At 37.7% G+C, this 21854-nt stretch overlaps 1 protein-coding gene across 1 annotated transcript in view; it reads left to right on the forward strand.

Moving 5' to 3' along the window:
* Positions 1-19485, forward strand: part of VPS4B (vacuolar protein sorting 4 homolog B) — a 34328-nt gene extending 14843 nt beyond the window's left edge. Inside the window, exons 4-11 of the mRNA XM_049619760.1 lie at positions 724-791; positions 4546-4665; positions 7779-7935; positions 8377-8525; positions 9017-9098; positions 11125-11344; positions 14220-14360; positions 15819-19485. Of these exons, the coding sequence (XP_049475717.1) occupies positions 724-791; positions 4546-4665; positions 7779-7935; positions 8377-8525; positions 9017-9098; positions 11125-11344; positions 14220-14360; positions 15819-15920 (1039 nt within the window). The 3' untranslated portion in view covers positions 15921-19485. The remainder of the gene's footprint in view (positions 1-723; positions 792-4545; positions 4666-7778; positions 7936-8376; positions 8526-9016; positions 9099-11124; positions 11345-14219; positions 14361-15818) is intronic.
* The last annotated feature ends 2369 nt before the right edge of the window (positions 19486-21854 follow it).

The following is a 21854-nucleotide window of genomic DNA, read 5'->3' on the forward strand; positions in this document are numbered from 1 at the left end:
TACATCATTTTTAAATACTGCAATGTGTTCTATCATATACTAATCCCTATAATTAAGCATACTCTATTTCTAATTTTTTCCCCTTTGGGAACAGTGTGGGCGTGATTATCCTTGTCGTCAACTCTTTGAACTTATTTTAAATTATTTTTTCAGGATAAATTCTTAGATATGAAATACCTGGATTGATTTACTTGTCTTTTGGTCGGTCTCAGTTCATTTTCATCAAAAGCTTCATCTATTCTTTGGAACCCCCCAACCTAAGGATTACAGACCTCGATACCTTAAATAATTAATATTCGGGGTTTTTCTCTCCTGGTTATGGCTTCTTGTTCTGATACATAGTTTGCCTGGTTTGGTGTTTTTATGTTGTTTACAACTCTCCTGTAACTCATCTAAAGTCTTTTGTGGAATGAGGTGTGGGGCATGCGTTTATAAATGTGCACATACATAGGTATGTCATGGGAATTTGGAGCTGGTTCCTGACTTCATTCTGGTCTTTTTGCCCCTTTCCTGTTCATGATTCCATATTGACAGATAACATGCCTGCTTACTATTTTGGTTAATATATTCTTATTAAAAGTAATAAAATAAGGATAACTTCTAATACGAATGTCTTATTTTGCCACTTAAAGTACAAATATTTCAGATTAATTTTTCCTTCATTTTTGCCTTATTTTGATAGCAATGAGTGATCATTTGAATATATTAAATTCTTTTTATTAGGAATGACAGTGATGGGGAAGGAGAATCTGATGATCCTGAAAAAAAGAAACTACAGAATCAACTTCAAGGTTGCTTTAGATTTCATTTTTAAATTTACTATCTTATATTTTTTTAAAAAACCTCATAGTGAATTGTCTATCTGAATTGCTTTTTCCACCTGTATTCAAATGAGGTTCAAGAACTGGCTTTGGTTCCCAGTGGCCCCATGCTGGCTCTGTGTAGGCCATTTTCACAGGATTTGCTCCGTAGGGTCTCAGCTAGGTTGTTTTTTCTATGTAGTCAAATATTGTTTGGTTTTATATGTGCCTTAGAAGCCTGTCCGTCAACTTACTCGTTTTCATTTTGTCTTATTTGCCCCCTTCTAGAGAAGGTCGCATTTACGCTAGTAGCATGCTGCAAAATCTAATGGTATTAAAATTCCCAAACTGTCAGAGGAACCGAAGGAGTTAGGACTCACGCTTGGCTTTTAGTGCTGTTGCCGTAGCGTATTCATTGATGGTTTATTTCATGTTTCCAGACCTTTCGCATCGGCTTCTTACTCTGTTTCAGTGTTGCCATTTACATTAATCTCTTCCAGCTTTCTGTTTTTACCTTCCACACCTGTAAGAGCCTGTTCGTTCTCCTGTGCTCGTAGTATAGCGGTGTGATGGGGAGGGTATGGATTTTGAGTTCCATTCAGGTCTGGATTCCCCTCCAGGGCCTCCTGCTGAAAAGCTGTCTAATCTTGGGCAGGTTCCATAGCCTCTCAGTAGTAGAAGACCCCAGCTCTAGTATGGAAATTAACAATACCTTCTTTTCTGGGCAATTAAAAGATTATGGCAGTGTAAAACCTGACAATGTTATATCTGACAAATTTTAGGGCCTCAGTAAATGGTAGTCATTCTGTGTATCTAAAATGGCATCTACTCAATTGCTGACTATATATACTGAGATTTGATCATCATTTGATATGTTAGCTGATGACTTTTTGGATTGAGTTTTATGTATTTTGTTAATTTGGATCTTACCGAATAGATGCATAGCTGGGAAGGATTTCCATTATATAGGCACAGCCTTGGTGAGTGAATGGTGACTGCACCCTGCTTGGCCAGTCTTTTAATCTTACTGCACTAACTGGTCTCTTCATTTTTATTCTGTTACCTGTCTTACTAACCGCACTGGGACATCTAGGAGAATACTCTAAGGGTAACACCTTGGAAATGCTACCGTTAGTGAGGATACTTTTACGTCTGAGAGCTTGAGTGGTGGATAAAATCAAAAAGCAAAGGCCGAGTCTCTGCTGCCACAGCAGCACTGCCTGGAGCGGTGCGAGCACACGCTTGCTACTCAGTGAGCTCTGCTGGACAACCCCGTGGTCTGTGCCAGGTGGCAAAAGACATTTTTTTCTGTCCTGCTTTTGTTTCCCCTCTCTCCCCCACAAAGTAAAAACTGGATGGTATCTTTAGTTTTGGAAAAGATACAAGCCAATTTTTAATAGGGAATTTTTCTTTAAAAATGAGTAATGATAGGGGCCCCTGGGTGGCTCAGTCGGTTGAGCGTCCACCTTTGGCTCAGGTCATGATCTCACAGCTCCTGAGTTCGAGCCCCGCGTCAGGCTCTGTGCTGACAGCTCGGAGCCTGGAGCCTGCTTCCCATTCTGTGTCTTCCTCTCTCTCTGCCCCTAACCCACTCCCATTCTGTCTTTGTCTCTCTCAAAAATAAACAAACGTTAAAAAAAAAAAAATCAGTAATGCTAAGGACCAGAGGTGTACAAAAATACAAATGCTGAAAACACATAAATGAGAACATTTATTTGGAATTTCAGGATGAAGTGTAGTATGAAATCCTATCCTTTCATATCTAAGTCATTTTTTCCGTCTTTTCATTTAAGAGTTGCTCATGGATTTCACTGTAAAATAGCCTTTCTTGAATCTTGCCTCTTTTCCCTGAAAGAGTATTTTAAATCTTTTACTTCTGTTTTAAGTTATGATTTTAAATGTAATATTTGATTATTAAAATTAAATAATTTATGATTTGAGTTTTCTGTTAGCTGTTTTGATGCTCACGGACTTTTTTTTTGAGGTTAAATAACATTAGTGTAATAAAGAGTAGAGTCAAAGACTGGCTGAATTTATATAATTGGAAAACAAATCATTTGGCTTGTATTCCCAATAATCCTTCTCCTCCTTTTTAGTTACTACTTTTGTCAATGTTACTTTTATCTGAATTTTTTATCACTAAACATTCCAAAGTCACTTTTCAACTTTGAAAAGTATTAATTAAGTGTTAAGATAAATTATGGCATATTTAGAAAATTCATACTTAGGAAAAACTTTAATTGGCCAGATGATATTTACATAATTTAAAGTAAATTTACTTTTGTTTACCTATCACAAAATCCTATGGGGTGTTGTAAATGTTTCCTTACTAATCTGAGTGGAACATAGAAAAGAAAAAGTGAATTGGCTTTACCTTATACTTACTGTAAACTTTTAGAATGTAGAAAGTGTTTAAGGTTTCATTTCAATTTTTTTTTCAAGATTTTATTTTTTTAAGTTATCTCTGCACCCAACGTGGGGCTCGAACTTAAAACCCTGAGATCAAGAGTCACATGCTCCACTGACTGAGCCAGCCAGGCACCCCAGTTTCATTTAATTTAGATCTATAGCTAAAGATTTTCATAATTTAAGTAGGTTGTGTAATATAATTACTCTTTGAATAATAGATGATCTTTCCTAACAAGAAGAAATACCCATAAAACTAAATTTATTGGTAATCAGCAGACTGTGTAAGTGGTAATATTTTGTTATACTTAAAACAGTTGTATATCACCTTAGAACTGGCTTTTGGAAATGCTTTTTTGTTGTTATTTTTTTTTTTAATGTTTACTTTTGAGAGAGAGAGAGAATGAATGCAAGCAGGGGAGGGGCACAGAGACAGGGAGACACAGAATCAGAAGCAGGCTCCAGGCTCTGAGCCGAAGTCAGACACTTAACCGACTGAGCCACAAAGGTGCCTTCGAAAAGCTTTTGATAAAAGAATAACTAAAGTTTTGCCAATAAGCTATATTAGAAGAAATCTTTTGTGGATTCTTACTGCAACAATTAGTGTCGCCTTTGAATATATTATACAGAAAAACTAAATCATTTAGATAGCTTTTTTAATGTACAAAAATTTTAAGTAGGTCTATTTAGAAGCCAAAAAGAAAATTTGGCAAATCTTAGGAAAATACTGCAAATCTACAAGAGCACACTTCTCTCTCTTCCATCATCCCCTCCCTTCCCTTCTCCCTACTATTTATCTGTGCATCCATCTGTCTGTCATCAGTTAAAACTTTTGAGGACATTTTTCTTTTTGTGGTTAAGGAGAGCATTAGATCACTGGGTGTTTTTGTTAAAAAAAAAAAAAAAGAACTAGTAGATCAGCCCCCATTGAACAAGTACTTCCGATACTTTAGTGCATTCAAACATGACCGCCACTTGCTGTAATGTCTGGTGATTTTCCAAACACTCTAGTATTCATTATGTCATTTGATCCTTACACTAACCCATCTTAAGTAGTTTGGGCAGATAGTGTTATTTCCATTTTACAGTGAGGAAGCAGAAATAGAAAAGCTAAGTGACCTCCCCGAGATGATCTAGTCGCCCACCCCAGCTTCCAGACTCCTGTTGACTCCGCCCTAATAACTACTTCCTTGTCACATGAGTTCTAAAAGGTTCTTAATAGATAAAACTTTTCCAGACAGTTTTATAACGTGTTTCTTGAACGTCATTATTTCGTGTTGTATTCTACATTTGATAGAATAGTCTTCCTTAATTTAAAGGTGACATAATGTTTTTGTAGGTGCCATTGTTATAGAGCGACCAAATGTGAAATGGAGCGACGTTGCTGGTCTTGAAGGAGCCAAAGAGGCACTGAAAGAGGCTGTGATCTTGCCTATTAAATTTCCTCATCTTTTTACAGGTGAGATGAATGTTAAATATTTTTTTGGTCATTGTTTAAAAAGTGATTGATGACTGAAGTAGAGTGTTGTGAATTTTTGTATTATAAGGTAACAGCTTACATCAGTTCTGTTATGAGGTGGTGATACACCTTTACACAAAGGTATTTATTTCATACGCATATTTGTAATATGTACATATATAGATATATAGCCACACAATGTAAATGTCAACCAGTAGGGTGATCACCGACATGCAGTGGAGTGCTGTGTGCTCACTAAAATATAGGGCACATTTACAGATCTACATTATTAACATGAAGGCATGCCCACATGTATGATAAAGGTCAAATCCCACGTTATAAACGTGTGTGGTATGTCTCTATATTTGTTAAATAAATGTGTGTGCGGGGAAGTAAAAGTAGACCGACCAAAATGTTAAGGCTATGCCTGGGTGATAAGATTAGGGGTGATTTTTACTTCTTTGAACTTTCATCTGAAGTTTTTGCAATGGCCATGCACTAGTTTTATGAGAGTTCTTCCATTTCTTGAAAAGAGGAATAGGAATTATTTACCATTTTCAGATGAAGTACCTACCTCTAGGGACAGCTGCTTCTCACTGTGACAGAATATCGCTAAGCCAGCCGTCTGGGTGTCGTTGAAGTTACAGCTCCAGCAGTAGGTGATTTGTGCTGCACCTTTCCTTCATTTCGTCCTGTGTATGACCGAGAGCCTGCCTGTGTTTGTGCTGTGGCTGTACCCACAGTGTCACAGTGAAACAGGGCTTCCCTTTTAGAAGCAAGCTGGTTTATGTAGAGAGCGGATCTGTGCTGTTGGCCTCAAGCTGAACACTTCCAGAAGGTACTGTCGTATAGAATAGTGATGGGCAGAGAACCCGTGGGCCCCCAGTGGTCCACCTAGCAAGGTATGACTTACAACCTAACTTCAGAAATAGGAAATTAACAGTGTCAAAGTGACATCGTGGGGGCGCCTGGGTGACTCAGTCTGTTAAGTGTCAGACTTCAGCTCGGGTCATGATCTCACGGTTTGTGGGTTTGAGCCCCGCGGCGGGCTCTGTGCTGACAGCTCGGAGCCTGGAGCCTGCTTCGGGTTCTGTGTCTCCCTCTCGCACTCTGTCTCCCTCTCAAAAATAAACATTAAAAAAATTTTTTTTTAATTAAAAGTTGACATCATGATTCTATAAAGGCACAAAAGTATGGTTGAGATCATTTTATATTACTTACATCACTGTTTTGCAAACACGTCATTTATGTATCTTCTTTATGATTGTTTCCATATATGTGTACCATTATTATTTTTTTAAATTTTTCTTTAAATCACTCATTTATAGAGCAAATTTGTATAGCCTAAATATACAGAGACCAGCAGGAACCTGTAAGTGTTCAGCTTCATAAGTTATCAGAAAGTAAGTATATCTATGTAATCATCATCACACAGATCAAGAAATAATACCAATAACCCAGAAGTCTCCCTCTGCCAAATCTTTCCTCTGCAAAGGTAATCACTCTCTTGACTCCTCTAACACCGTAGATTGTTTTGTCTGTATTTGAACTTTTAAGTCATCTTATTTTTATGTACTATCTTCATTTAAAAAAATTTTTTTAACGTTTGTTCACCTTTGAGAGAGAGAGAGAGACAGAGCATGAATGGGGAAGGGTCACGGAGAGAGGGAGACACAGAATCCGAAGCAGGTTCCAGGCCCCGAGCTGTCAGCACAGAGCTTGACATGGGGCTCGAACCCATGAACCGTGAGATCATGACCTGAGCCAAAGTCTGCAACGTAACTGACTGAGCCACCCAGGCGCCCCTATATTAACTTCATTTTAAAAGATTGCTTTGTGCCTGCTATAAATGGAAAAAAATTAATAATTTTCTAATATTTAAAAATTATTTAAATACAAAGTATTTGTGTGCTGCATAGAAAGCACTTCATATGCCACTAATTATATGTACCACATTTAAGGGAACACTGACTTACAATTGTAGACATTTAAAATAGGAAGATAGAATTCAAGTCAAAGATGAGGCTTATGTAACAATACTCAGATTTGCCATTAGTAATCTGCATGTCATTCTTTTATTTTTATTCTTTTTTATTTTCTTAAGTTTATATATTTATTTTGAGAGACAGAGTGCATGCAAGCAGGTGAGGGTCAGAGAGAGAGGGAGACAGAGTCCCCAGCAGGCTCCACATATAGAGCCAGACACAGAGCTGGATCTCATGAACCGTGAGATCATGACCTGAGCAGAAATCAAGCCTCCACGATGCCTAACCCACTGAGCCACCCGAGGCGCCCCACATGCCATTCTCCTATGGATACCATGTACCCATCCAGTTTGCACCTAGAAGTTTTTTAAGTGTATAGTTAATATTTTTTTGCCAGATGTAACTCAGCCTGTTTTATTTTAGGCAGTGTTATGATTTCTCATTAGGAAAATCGAAATACAGAGTTGATTTGCTCACTTGTTATATTTTGGCAAAACTAGGATTTCAGGTAGAGTCCCCTTATCGTTACCCAACCACTTGAACAAGAATACAAGAATAGGCTCTCTGTAATAGTAACCTTTGCCTCCTTGTGGAATCAGGAACTGAATAGAACTTTGCGAGGGGTCACCCAAACTGTGTTAGTTTCATCCCCCCAAGCGTCAAATATTTAAAAGAAAATGTTTCCAGCTGCCCTTGCCCTACGGATATAGTTTGTCCTACAGTGTTCTGGTATTAAGGATCATACACAGTAGACCATCAGGTAGTACGTTTTAGCTGAACGAGTCTGCCTTTACTAGATTGCAAGATCCTCTTGTATTCACAGTTCTCCGTCTGTACGTTGTGGTTTCAGTGCATAGTGGCTGAATGAATGAGTGAGCAAGCAGTTGAGCTTCCTATTAGAAGGATTATATATCTATGTAAACCCATTGGACAAAGTGGTCTCTAGAAAAAGCAAATACAATACTTCTAAGACATACTTACCTTAGATTGATTTATTTAAAAAAAAAAAATTACTGTTAGCTGCAGAGTGAAAACTTCTCCACAGTATTCTTCAGTATGGGTGATGTCTCTAGTAACTGAAATTAACAGTCTTAGGTTCTCATGTTATTTTTCTCATGCGAATTTTAGGCAAGAGAACACCTTGGAGGGGAATTCTGTTATTTGGCCCACCGGGAACAGGAAAGTCCTATTTAGCCAAAGCTGTGGCAACAGAAGCAAACAACTCAACGTTTTTTTCAATATCTTCCTCTGACCTTGTCTCTAAGTGGCTAGGAGAAAGTGAAAAGTAAGTAGTAAGTTGTTGTTTTGGTGGGGGTTTTTTTTTTTGTTTGTTTTTTTGGTTTTTTTGGCTTTTTAGTTTTTCTTTGCCAGGTAGTCACTATATCAGTATATAAAGGAAGAGGCTTCCTACATCATGAATAGACATTCAGAGAAGTGTCTGAATATGAAATAAGTATTCATTTCGTTGTCAGATCAGTCCCTAGTTTGACATTTATTTCATAGGAAAAAGGTAGCATATGTATAGTTATATATAGCATAGTTTAGTAAATCATAAAGTGAATCATCCAGTTGTAGTATTCTTATTTTCTAGACCAAAACATAGTTGGACCTTTTAATCTGTAGAGTTCTTATAATACTGTATATGTGTTGTGTTTTTTTTTTTTTTCATTAAGTCCTTTGTCATTTACTATTCTTTTAAGAAGCTGAAAGCTTTTCTTATTTTTAGGCTAGTTAAGAACTTATTTCAGCTTGCCAGAGAGAGTAAACCTTCCATCATCTTCATCGATGAAATTGATTCTCTGTGTGGCTCAAGAAGCGAAAACGAAAGTGAAGCTGCCCGTAGAATTAAGACGGAGTTCTTAGTTCAAATGCAAGGTAGGCTGACTGGCTTTTCGCATAGTTTCTGTTATTGTATCACCATTATCATCACAATAATGAAACAGTGAAATTCTAGCTGAATTTCTTCATTTTAGCAGACCACATGTTTGATTATGCCAAGCTTCATTCCGGTCGTCCTCCATGGTGTAATCACCTTGCAGTACTCTGGCAGAAACAGGAAGATTTGCATATTCACTTACATCATACCAGGAACAGTATCAGCAAAAGGAATTTGTAGACTTCAAATGAAATCTTTCAAGAAATATTTTGAAAAGAATATTAATAGTATTTGCCCACAGTCTAGCAGATTTGATTCTTGGGAATATTTGCATTGTATTTTAATAATGTGATATTTGATTTTTCAAAGAGACTCTCTCAGGATGGGGCACTATAACATTAAAACCCCACATTCTTAACAGAACGTATAGGCAATGTTTAAAGAACACTAAAACGGAAAATTATTTAAAATATTACTTATTTTGGTGCAGGCGTTGGTGTAGACAATGATGGAATTTTGGTTCTGGGAGCTACAAATATCCCCTGGGTTCTGGATTCTGCCATTAGAAGAAGGTATGAAAATATAGTGAAGATCTTATTTCTAACTACAGATGTAACAAGTCAGTAGCAATTCCCTTTTGTCTAGTGAAGAGGCATTCTGAAAACTTTTCAGAATTTTTTTTAATTTTTTTTCACATTTATTTTTGAGACAGAGAGAGACAGAGCATGAACGGGGGAGAGTCAGAGAGAGAGAGGGAGATACAGAATCTGAAACAGGCTCCAGGCTCTGAGCTGTCAGCACAGAGCCCGACACTGGGCTTGAACTCACGAACCGCGAGATCATGACCTGAGCCGAAGTCGGACGCTTAACCGACTGAGCCACCCAGGCGCCCCTAGAATTTTTTTGATGTGCCCTAGTCCTGCTGACCCCCAGTGTCGGAGGAAGAGAGGCAGGCGTTTGTTTGCTTGCTATATTAAAGTTACAAGATATCCACTTACGAATCTTTCACATTGGAACATATATTACCTAATGCTTAACTTGTAATTCAGACTATGCTTAGTGGGCACTGATGCTTCTAAAATTTACAAATATAGCTTGATATTTCAATGGAAAACTTTCACATAAAATTTTAGCAAAATGACAGTTACATAGGTTAAAGTATGATAGATAACCAAGATATATTTTCATAAAAAAATTTACGTTTATGGGGCACCTGGGTGGTTTAGTTGGTTGAGTGTCCGACTTCGGCTCAGGTCATGATCTTGCAGTATGTGGGTTCTCGAGCCCCGTGTCAGGCTCTGTGCCCAGAGCCTGGAGCCTGCTTTGGATACTGTGTCTCCCTCTCTCTCTCTGCCTCTCCCCTGCTCACGCTCTGTCTCTCTCTCAAAAATAAATAAACATTAAAAAGGAAGTAATTAAAATAAATTTGTCTATAATTTTTAAGTTGCATACGAAACTTGAGCTACAGGGAAGGTATATAGTCTTGTTACTTTTATTTATTTATTTATTTATTTGTTTTTTTATGTTTATTGAGAGACAGAGAGAAACAGAGCATGAGCATGGGAGGGGCACAGAGAGGAGGAGACGTAGAATCCGAAGCAGGCTCCAGGCTCAGCTGTCAGCACAGAGCCCGACGTGGGGCTCGAACTCACAAACCACAAGATCGTGACCTGAGCCGAAGTTGGACGCTTAACCGACTGAGCCACCCGGGTGCCTCTAGTCTCGTTACTTTTCACGCACATAGTTCCCTATTTCAGTCACTGAATTTTGCATGGTAAAAATTAGCATCAGTTCCTGCCGCTTTTACCCCATTCACGTGATGCTTTGCCAAGATGCTAGGTTACTGTCCAGTATCAAGAGAGGAAATCTGCCCGTTACTTTTGCAAACTGGTCTAGTTCTAAATGCATGTCTGTAGATAATGGAAACTTAAACTTCTTACTGCCACAGAGAGTTACCTAAAGGGAGAACAATCTTCACAGCCACTTAAATTGGCCTTTGTTACTTCCTATCTCCAAATGCTGTCTAAGAAGGCAAGCAAAATTATTCTTAATAAAACAGTGTTTATGAGATAGTATAACTATTTATTCTGAATGTACCTATTATGATAAAGTGGACATTTTGTGTCAACATATGCTTATTATATAAGATTTTGAGTAATTTTACTGTTTCGGATTTGGAGAATTATTTTGTCCTCTCTTTATGAAATAAGAATTTCATATGATGAACCATAATCCCTTGATCAGGAGTTCAGAGTATAAATCTATGGGGAGCTAATCTTGTGAGACATACCAGGTTGTGACCTCTAGACATACAAAGACTATGGCCAAAATAACCCAAAAATCATGTGAGAAAGATTAAATCACTCCAAACTGGTTCTCTGACTATGTTGGTTTTACTTGTTAGTTGTTAACATGTTCTGGATATTTTCCCACTGTTTAACCAAAATATATATCTTTAGCTCTGACACATAGAAATCAACCAGCTTAGCTTTGTATATATGAGACCATCTGAGTATCTTGTTTCTTCTTGAAAAATCTGAATTTTCAACTGAAATTAAATATATGTAGTAATATTCTTGGTATAATTTTTCTTTCAAGATTCGAGAAACGAATTTATATTCCGTTGCCTGAGGCCCATGCCCGAGCAGCAATGTTTAAATTGCACTTGGGGACCACTCAGAACAGTCTAACGGAAACAGACTTCCGAGAACTTGGGAAGAAAACCGATGGTTATTCGGGAGCAGACATAAGTATCATTGTGCGTGATGCGCTCATGCAGCCTGTTAGAAAAGTACAGTCAGCTACTCATTTTAAAAAGGTAAGGAACTTTGATCCACCCTTTCATAGGTTTTTAAAGTCAGGCCATCATTAATTTGTCTTCAGAGAATTTCAGGAAGGTTTCAGTTCTGTAAACTAAAGTGCGTTTATAGAATAGACATTTCCATTTCATTGCAAATAAGTTCTCCCACAAAGTTTATTAATAGCCTTAAAGTATTTTAAAATGTTACGTGCAGTGATTTTTTTAAGTACTTATTATTTTGATGTAAGTATAGAAAGTATGAGTACTTAAAAGTACATACTTTTAAGTATATAGTTACCTTTGATGTAACTAGAAGGAATATCTTTGAGCAGAACCTGGTGCATTTACACTTCATTAACAAAAACGGCCGCCTGGGTGGCTCTGTCAGTTGAGTGTTCAACTCTTGACTTCTGCTCAGGCTGTGGTCCCAGGGGTCGTGGCATCCAGCCCTGCGATGGGCTCTGCGCTGAGTGTGGAGCCTGCTTGAGATTCATTCTCTTGCTCTCTCGCTCTCGCTCTCTCTCCCCCCGCTTCTCTCTCCTCCTCTCTCCCTCCCTCTCTCCCTTCTCCTCTCCCTCCCCTTTCCCCCACTCCTCTCCCTTTCTCCCCCCCACTGTGCTCTCTGTCTCATAAAAAAAAAAAGGGGGTAAAAATAATAATGGCTGATACTAAATATTCCCATGCCTGGCGCTGTGTTCTATTCTTTATCTTACTGTTGCATTTGGTCCTCACAAAAACTCTGCAGGAGGTGCCTTTCGCCACCTGTTGATCATTAATCTGAGATGTAGGTGTTAACATGATAAAACTGGGGCTTGGACGCTGACCTGGTTTGCCGGGGTACAACCGGAGGGGTGCAGAGGTGTGATTTTTCTCTAGGTCACGTGTACTTCGGAATGTGAAGCCTTGCTTCCCATACACCATTCTGTCTGCATGAATGAGTTGAGCATATAGTGTTTTGTCCAACGACCATGGTCTTGGGACGTCCATTGTAAGTAACAGTGGAGTAGGTAATATGGACTAACCCTGTTCCTAAGGGCTGCAGTGTCCAATGTTACTCATGAACATTGATGTGAGAATCCTGAAAAACTATTAGTAAACCTAATCCAGCAATCTTTGACAAGACTACTATATCATGAGTAAGTTACATACGTATGTCTGTTAACCCCACAATGAAATAAGATTTTAAGAAAAGGATGAACTGGAATTAAAACCTGAATTTAAAGCCTGAGTTCACAGTTTGCTTGTCACATCTCCTTGAGCACATTTTGTTACCCGTTTCAAGCTCATTTGTATCTTCTCTAAAGTGGAGATGACAACACTGCCTCGAAGTGCTCTGTGCGAGAGGAGTGAAGCAGCTCTCACGCAGCATCTCTGTCCTGGTACCTGAGCAGCCCAGGAAACGGCTCTTTCCACTTCTTCAGCCATTTCATCACTGAGGGAAATACAGGAGGCTCAGGGTCAAGTTTAGTCTCAGCCACTGTTATTTTCTTTTAAATTCTCTTTGCCATTTAGAAACTATAGATTTTTAGGAATCCAATCCTTTCTTACCCAGAAGTTTTCATTCCATTCTCTGTATTACTACCGGGACAGGCTACACGACCCGGAAGCCAGGTCCTTACTAGGAGGACAAAGGCAAAGCAGCCGAATCAGGGTTAACACCAGGCCTTCTCTGCATCACCAGCTATGGTAGAGCTCTCCGTGGCTGCATGCTTTACTCCCATTTTGAAGGATGATTATTTCAATCAAAAACAAGATTGCCTGTTTATTTTGTCAAATGTCTAAAGTACTGGTAAGTCAGGAAGCACCACAGTCAAAAACAAAAATCCCGGGGCGCCTGGGTGGCTCAGTCGGTTGAGCGTCCGACTTCGGCTCAGGTCACGATCTCACAGTGTGTGAATCCGAGCCCCACATCGGGCTCTGTGCTGATGGCTCAGAGCCTGGAGCCTGCTTCCGATTCTGTGTCTCCCTCTCTCTCTGCCCCTTCCCTGCTCATGCTCTGTCTCTCTCTGTCTCAAAAATAAATAAAAACATGAAGAAAAAAAATTCAAAACAAAACAAAAATCCCTTGTGCTCTCTTTGGCACCACATTTCCTACAAACAAAAATCCCCGCAGCTGAAAGGCTGGTGGGGAAAGACAGACAATAAAATAGACATAATAAGTGAAGTTAGAATGTTTATTTTTCTGCACCTACCCTAATCCTGGGATAATACTTAAGATTGATCATCAAATAAATAAGTGTGAAAGCAGCTCCCAACTGGTATAGATTTGTTGCCATCTAAAAAATACTTGCGTGTGACTCTGTCACAAAGGTTCTCTCTCTGGGTGTTATTAAAATTTTATTTTAAATTAGTTATGAATCACAAAATAGCACTGAAATTATACTTAGCATTTATTTTTGTGCTTATATTTAAAGAAGAAATTTTAAAAAAGACAAAGATTCGGTGATTTCACACTAATAAATCTAAATATCACAGAAACTTTCTCAGCTTTAGAAAATAGAGAAACTTAGGAGAATTATTGAGGATTACTTTTTTTTTGGTCTCTAAGAGCATTTAATAAGCATTAGAGAAGAAAAGAGAACTCTTAATCACGGGTACCTGTTTTGTTTTGTTTTTTAATTTTAATTCATTTTCTCCTTGTGATCATGTAAGTAATTTATGGTAGGAAATTTCAGACTATAGGAAAGCATCAAGAAAAAAATTAAAACTAAGCAAAACCTATCCCATCACCCAAAGACAGCTAGCTCCATTTTGTTGTATATTCTATTTATTTGTGGAAGTCAACATTTTAACAAAGTATAGAATGGTACACTTTCACATTTCCTGATAATGGCCTAAACCTTAATTTTGTTAATTTGTTCAAGTAAATATTTCAGATTACTATTTATTCCAGGTTCGCGGACCTTCACGAGCTGATCCTAACAAAATAGTAGATGATCTGCTAACACCGTGTTCTCCAGGTGACCCTGGTGCCATTGAAATGACATGGATGGACGTCCCTGGGGATAAACTTCTGGAGCCAGTTGTTTGCATGGTTTGACATTTTGTTTGCTTTTAACAAAAAACTTAAAACATAATTTGTAATTTGTGAGACAAAGGTAAACATTTTACGTAAAATTAGCTAGGAAATTGTTAGTGTGTGTAATACTAACTATTCAGTTAAAAAGTTGTAAAGATAATTAAACTTAAAATGTAACAAATAATTATCTTTAAAATATTTTCTTGGGCTTTAAGGAAAATTTAATTTTAAGTGAAAAAGCTATTTTTCAAAAACAGGTTTCTAAGTTTATAGGTCTTACAGCTGGGATACGATCACCAAAAGACTTATCTATAAATTATTGTCAAGACTTAATAAAAAGTGGAATTGTTGAAAATTTCTTTTCTGGGGATTCTAAGATTTTGTAAAATATCTGGAAACCCTAATGCATGTATCATAGTATTCGTGATGGTATTTTTGTTTTACTTCTTCAGGCTTCATAGGAAGTGTAAATATTATAGTGCTTGAAAAAAAAATCCTGAAACCAAGTTTTTATGATAAAAAATTAAATTTCTGTAGTTTTTATTGGAGGAATTAAAATAATTTGTAAGACTTATTTTGTAACGTATAGGAAGCTTACTGTGATTGAAAAGCTACATTTACTGTTTTTATGTTTTCTTATTGGTGAATGTTCAGTTTTTTTTAAATCTTCTACTTCAGTTACGTATTTGCAAAGAGCTTTGTGTCAGAATTAACAGTAACTTCCAGAAAAAAAACTTACTTACATGGTATATACTCTATATCTATAGACGTACATGTACCTCTATAAGTACATAAGTATGTCTATGGATATATTTATGTGTTAACCATACTGCTTCTCTGAAAAGTTATTCAGTTGTTGCAGTCCTTGCTATATTATTTTTTAAAGATTTTGTTCTTTAGATCATTTTTCATATAAGAGACATAGCCTAGAACTTAATTTTTTAATGACTCCCTAATATTAGCATATTTTCTTACCATTTGATCATAATTTTGACTAATAGCTAAAAAATTCTGATAGTTGGTTTTAATTAAATGGTATTGTGTTTCACATAAGTGTAAGTGAATGATTTCTGTAAGTGAATGATTATGTTCCTTTTGAATTGCACTTGGTGAACTCTCTTGTTTAAGAAAGAAAAACAGGTAAGACTAGGAAAGAGATCAGGGACATATTCTGGAGGGCCTTATTCTGGAGAGCCTCAGGCTTATTAACAGGATTGTACTTCTGATGGGTAGTGGGGAGCCATTGAAAGTTGTGGTCAGAACAAGGCAACCATTTGAAAGCTGCTGTGCAAAAGAATAACATGATCAAAGATTTTCTCTAGAAGAATAAGAGAGTTTGTTGTGAATAACTTATGGCACACTGCAAATACTTAGATTTAACCTTAGATGGAAAGTCAGTAGTAATAATGATGACACAGTGGTTTTTAGTTGATTAAACCTATTACTAACACCTCCCTTCTTTTTCCCTGACAGTCGGATATGTTACGGTCACTGTCTAACACAAAGCCCACAGTCAATGAACATGACTTGTTGAAATTGAAGAAGTTTACGGAAGATTTTGGCCAAGAAGGCTAAACCAAAGATAACAAGGAGGACGTTTACCATGTGTGTTCTTTCCTTCGTAGGTACTTTTGCCTTTCTTAATGGCATTCAGATTGTTTCCAGTAAAACTCTTTTACCACAGGAAAATACAGATCTCACTCCAGAGTCCCTTTAATTTTATATGTACCTTTGCTCCATTACCAGTTAAATGCTCCTGTTAACAAAAATGATAAAATAATGGATTATAAAGAGATCGGTGATATATGAATGGCAAAAAATAGGAATTGCCCAGTTAAGAAGAGGATTAAAATTGATTGAGATACCAATATTTAGGATGGGTGGTCTTTACAAAGAGCATTTATTTTTTATTTCCTCTCTCTTTCTCTCTCTCTCTCTCTCTTTCTCTTTCTTTTTTTTTTTTACCAGAATGTAATAGGGCTTATTTTATATTTTGAAAAAAAAATTCTTAAGCATCATTTGCTTCAATGTAAAATTTATTTACTTTATTAAATGATAGAATCTTTATTCTCAGGGATGGGCAATACTAGCAAAGAGCACTGTGATTGGGCTTGAAAGATTTTGAATTGTGTTCTAGCCGGGTCTCATTGAGTTTTGATAGGCTGACATTTTTCTTTGTGTAGATTTCAGTAATGTCTTTAAAAACAATGGGCTTCTATATTTAATTAAATAATACCTTTCACTGTGCAGTCTCAAAAGAAAGACTTTCTAAATTAGGCATTGTCTTTATCTTGAAGAAGAAAATTGTCTATTTCAGTGTCTTTTTGTAGCAAGATTGACCAAAACAGATGGCAAATAAATACATACTTTTTAAATAACTCTGTCATGAAATGCTATAATGGGAACCTTTGCTAAAAGGAATAGCCTCCCTTTGAATTGTGGCAAGTTTCTTGTGGGTGTGTGTGTACATATATATATAATTTTTTTTTTTTTAATATAGGCTACCAAGGGTTTTATCTTTTACCTTTTAAGTTCAGGGAATAGTTTGTCTTGGCCACACATATGTTATCAGTATAATGCTTGTGAAGCTTTAGAAATGAACTAATGTCTCATTAAATAATAAAATACAAACATGATACGTTATTTTAATATCTTCAAATAAATAATCTGAGGGTGTATGTTAGACACTTTAGCATCAACACTAAGTTGTGCCTTGTGCATTTGCATTGGCTATATATGCAAAAGGATTATTACATTAGCTGGAATGAGATAGGTTCCTTAATTACTGTAAAGTTCTACCTTGCAAATGCTATAGAGTAACTCGCATTTTAAAGTATATTTGCACATTTTACATATAATGCTTTCTGGTTGCCTTTCGGTTTTCTGTACAGATTGTTTTTGTTGATACTAAATGGAAATCATAGGCCTGAAATAAGCTGTTCTTAGTGAAGTAAATTGATATAACCTACTATTGGCTATATTCTGTGTATGCTTCTTTATTTTGGGATCTCCTGTATGGAAGAAAATAGTATCTGAATGGATTACGTACAAAGAAATCATTAGACATCATTAAGTAAGAATGTATCCCTGAAAACTCCATTCTTCGGCAACTTTTATGTGAGAGTTTGGAATTAATTTGGCAGACTAACGTAATTCTTTGTGGCTGCCTTGTAAGATAATTTATATTCTTTATCAGCCTTGGAATTATATAGTGTTGCTATTAATTATACTAAGAGAATTCACATAACTATGTTATTATAATTAATAGTTGAAATCCAGAATTTTTTGTAAATCTAGAATTTGTTTTGAGGAAGTATTTTAAATAATTTGATAAAATACATGACCCAATGGTATAGAAGTATAGTGTTGATGATAAATGGGTACTTTATCACACTTGATTCCCACATGGGCTTTGAGAACTGTATCTCAGTACCCATATCACTTGTGGCCATAGCTCCATTTTCTGCATTGCATTCTTCTACATTTTTAACATTTCTGGTTCTAAACCTATTTCTGGAGTCAAATAATTTTAGACTTATCCTAGAATGGTAGCACATAGGCCATTTCCCCTGAGTTCCTTGTGGACAGATTACTCAGGCTGTGTCTGAACCTTGACCATTATGAAATTTTGGGTAGATGGTTTCTGAGGCTACTTGAGTACCTCTATGAGCCACACCCTAGATGTTAAAGAACATTCTTTTTCGCAGCCTGAAAATTACAGGGGTCTTAGTAAAAAGAGTTTCAGTAGAAAAGTGACTTTTGAGTTCACTGTCATCTACATGCAGAAAAACAGAATGAGTATGTATATTTGATTATTAATATGAAGTCCCATTTACCTACTTGCATGGTTGAGAAATTGAGACACAGCTCCTTAACCTTGTAGCCATAAATGTTGCTCGACGCTGTTGCAAATGAAGCGACAGTGAATGCCCAGCATGGACACCGAATTTATCTCAACTTTATGAGCTCTCTTAGATGTCACGTCATCTCCTACCTCTGTACCTTCTTTATGTCAATTTTGTTACTCGCACATAGAGTCCTTTCTTCTTTGCTGGTCCAAATCCCATTATCTCTATTAAGACCTAGCTCATGACGTGTATAATCTCTTGAAGGAGCGTTCCTAAACTCTCCCCATCCTACCTTTGGATTCCGTTAGTAATAAATTGCTACTCCTATCTTAAAATCTTTATCCAAATTGCAAGCACATTCTATTAATCTTGTTTAGATCATTTACACTGTAAGCTCTTCAAAGCGATATTACATTTTCTCCTGCAGCTGGCACAGTGTGTGACCTCTCTTATTAGGTACTTGCTGAAGGCTCGAGAAATCAGGGTGTCAAGTCCTTATCTACTTCCTGGATTATCTGTGAGACTTTTTATAAAATAGAGAATTTGAAGTGGCTTTGTTCTTGCTGGTCTAGTGAAATGATAAATCTCAGTCTTGGTTACCAGGGACTGAAGGCCGAGGTACGCCAGCGCTGGCTCGTGTCAGCTTACGAGGACCAGTGCACATGTCTCCCCACCTGAGAGGTCCGGGAGCTCATGCCGGTACCTTGAAATCTGCCGTGGCAAGAGGTGTCACACCACAGAGGTCAAGTTTCCGTTCACGTGACGCCACACAAAACACAGTGTGTCCATAATTTAAATGGAAAAACTAATTTATTGCATTTGTAAAAATAACATACCGAAGTTACATGTGTAGAGTCCTAAAAAGCATGTGATAAAATCCAGTACCCACGTATGATTTCTTTTAAAAACGTCACACACTAGGAACAGAAGGGAGCTTCTTAGTTTAAGAAAGGGCATCTACCAAGAAGAAAAAAGCGCTATAGCAGGCACCATACTTAATTGTGAATTTTTGAAAACTTTACCCCCCAGAGATCAGGAAAAAGATACTGGAGCCTGCTATCACCACTTCTTTTCAACTTTGGACAGGAGAGTCTAAGTTTAGGGATTAAAAACAAAGACACAAAATTGTCCTTCGCAGAGGACATCATATATGTAGCACATCCAAATTAATATAAACTCCGAATTTGAATTTAACGAGATGATAGGATGCAGAGTTAATAAAATCATGGTATTTGAGCAACAATCAGGAACTGAAGTTAGGAAAATAGTACCAATTGTAATAGCATCAGAAAGCACCCACTGCCTCAAAATAAATCTGAAAGATGTGCAGACCTTCCCATAGAAAGCTAGGACACATTACAAATGGAAGCTCAAGAATTAACACCTGAGTCAGTGGAGAGATGGGTCCTGTTCGTGACTTGGAAGCCTGTGACCAAAATATCCATTCTAACCCAGTTGATACTAGACTTTAGTTAATCCCAAATCTGGATCTGGGTGATACATAGATCTGTCTGTATATCTACGTATATATTATCTATCTCTCTAAAAAGTAGATCCTTGATAAATTCATCGATGATTAAAAAATTTTGTAGTTTGAACCCATTTTTATAACAGTATAGTTCTCCTAGCTGTATGTGTCCATATAAACATTCATCCAGATATCTGTATGTACACAGACAAACATAACGAATTATTTTCACCTTGTGTTCGTTATCTTATTTGTGGGTAGTGAGATTTTGGTTGATTTTTTAAATTTTCTCTACCTCTTTCATCTCCTATTTTCAGATGTCACCTTTTTGGTGAGGCAGTCCCTGCTCATCCTGTTGAAACTTGCAGTCCCTCCTGACGCTCCTTATACCCATTCCCTGCCTTTATTTTCCTCTGTAGCACTTACCATGTAACATATTGTATAGTGTACTGTTTTCCTTATTTGTAATTTCTCCTACTAACACGTATGTTCTGTGAGAGCTGGGATTTTGTCTTTTTTTTTTTTCTTTGCTGTATTTCAATATCTGGAACAGTGCCTGGTGCCTGATGGGTGGTCAATAAATATTTATTGAGCGAATGAATCTTTGGATTTTTTCTAAGTGTTACTACTTTACAGTGTTTATAATTTTTGCCCCCCCCCCCCATTTTCACCTTTAAAAAAAAATTAAGAATGAAAACAGATACATCAAGAAATTAACAGTGGCTAAATTTGGGTGGTAGAAATATGGATACTTGTTAGTTTTTTTCTTTGTTTCCATTTTTATTTAAATTTCCCAGGGCACCTAGGTGGCCCAGTCAAGAGTCCAACTTGATTTCGGCTCAGGTCATGATCTCCAGGTTCCTGAGAATCAGGTGCCGCTTGGGGCTTTACGCTGACAGCACAGAGCCTACTTGGGATTCTCTCTTTCTCTCTCTCTCAAAATAAATAAACATTTAAAAAAGAGTTTGGGGCACCTGGGTGGCTCAGTCGGTTAAGCTTCCGACTTCGGCTCAGGTCATGATCTCATGGTCCATGAGTTCGAGCCCCGCGTCGGGCTCTATGCTGACAGCTCAGAGCCTGGAGCCTGCTTCAGATTCTATGTCTCCCTGTCTCTCTGACCCTCCCCCGTTCATGCTCTGTCTCTGTCTCAAAAATAAATAAAACATTAAAAAATTTTAAAAAAATAAAAAAAAGTTTTAGTTTCCCCAAATAAGTACAAGTTTTTAATTAAGAGTTTAGGTGGGGGTGGGGGGGTGGGGGGGGGGTGCCTCGATGGCTCGCTTGGTTAAGAGCCTGGAGCCTGCTTCGGATTCTGTGTCTCCCTCTCTCTCTGCCCCTTGCCCCACTCGTGCTCTTTCTCAAAAAATAAACTTAAAAAAACCAACAACAACAAGGTACCGTTAGGCTGACACCTGATCACAGGCATTTGTCTCCCCCTTGGGAACCCTATGAAACAACAGAACAGGTTTTAAGAAGAGAGAGAGAAAGAGAGAAACAGGACAACATACTCCTTAAACAAATGTACTTTGGAGGAGTGCTGTTCATCCAAACTGCCTTCCTGGTTTGGGGAATGCCCCTGGCCGCCTGCTGCAGAAACCACAGTGGGGACATCCTGTTTTTCTTCATCGTCTGGCAGGCATCACAGGGGCACCTGACTAGCCTTGGTTAACCAGGTGCCATCTAGGTCCATCCGTCTGGAGCACCACAAAGATGGCAGGATGTTAAAAGCAGGACTGTAGCAGCATCAATATCATCCAACCCAATGAGAACCTGGTACCTGTGGTGAAACAGCTAATTACCTTACGGCTGCATGGAGGAAGTCCCCAGTGAGGACAAGACATTGGGGAACCACTTCATAGCTGCTGTAGAACAGAATGAAGGCACGAGAACTTGAAGGACTGCTCGTTGAGGTCAAGGCCAGGAGAGCAGCCCAAGGATCTTCTGAGACTAGGACTACAAACATATCCTGCATCCACAGTACTAAAATAATCAAGTGAAACTTAATAGTTGATCCTGCAGGTTACCTTACCAAGTGATACCAGTTGAATTCAGATTCAACAAGTTTGGGTTTGGGGTTGGTAGTGGGGGGAGGTTATGTGAAGGTAAGGAAATTTGGGAGGGAAGGAGCAGGTGCACAGTATTGGGATATGTATATTTAGAAGGATGTGGGGGCTTCTGAGTCTCAGGAAATAC

The sequence above is a fragment of the Panthera uncia genome (assembly GCF_023721935.1).
Source record: "Panthera uncia isolate 11264 chromosome D3 unlocalized genomic scaffold, Puncia_PCG_1.0 HiC_scaffold_8, whole genome shotgun sequence".
Classification (NCBI taxonomy): Eukaryota; Metazoa; Chordata; class Mammalia; order Carnivora; family Felidae; genus Panthera; species Panthera uncia.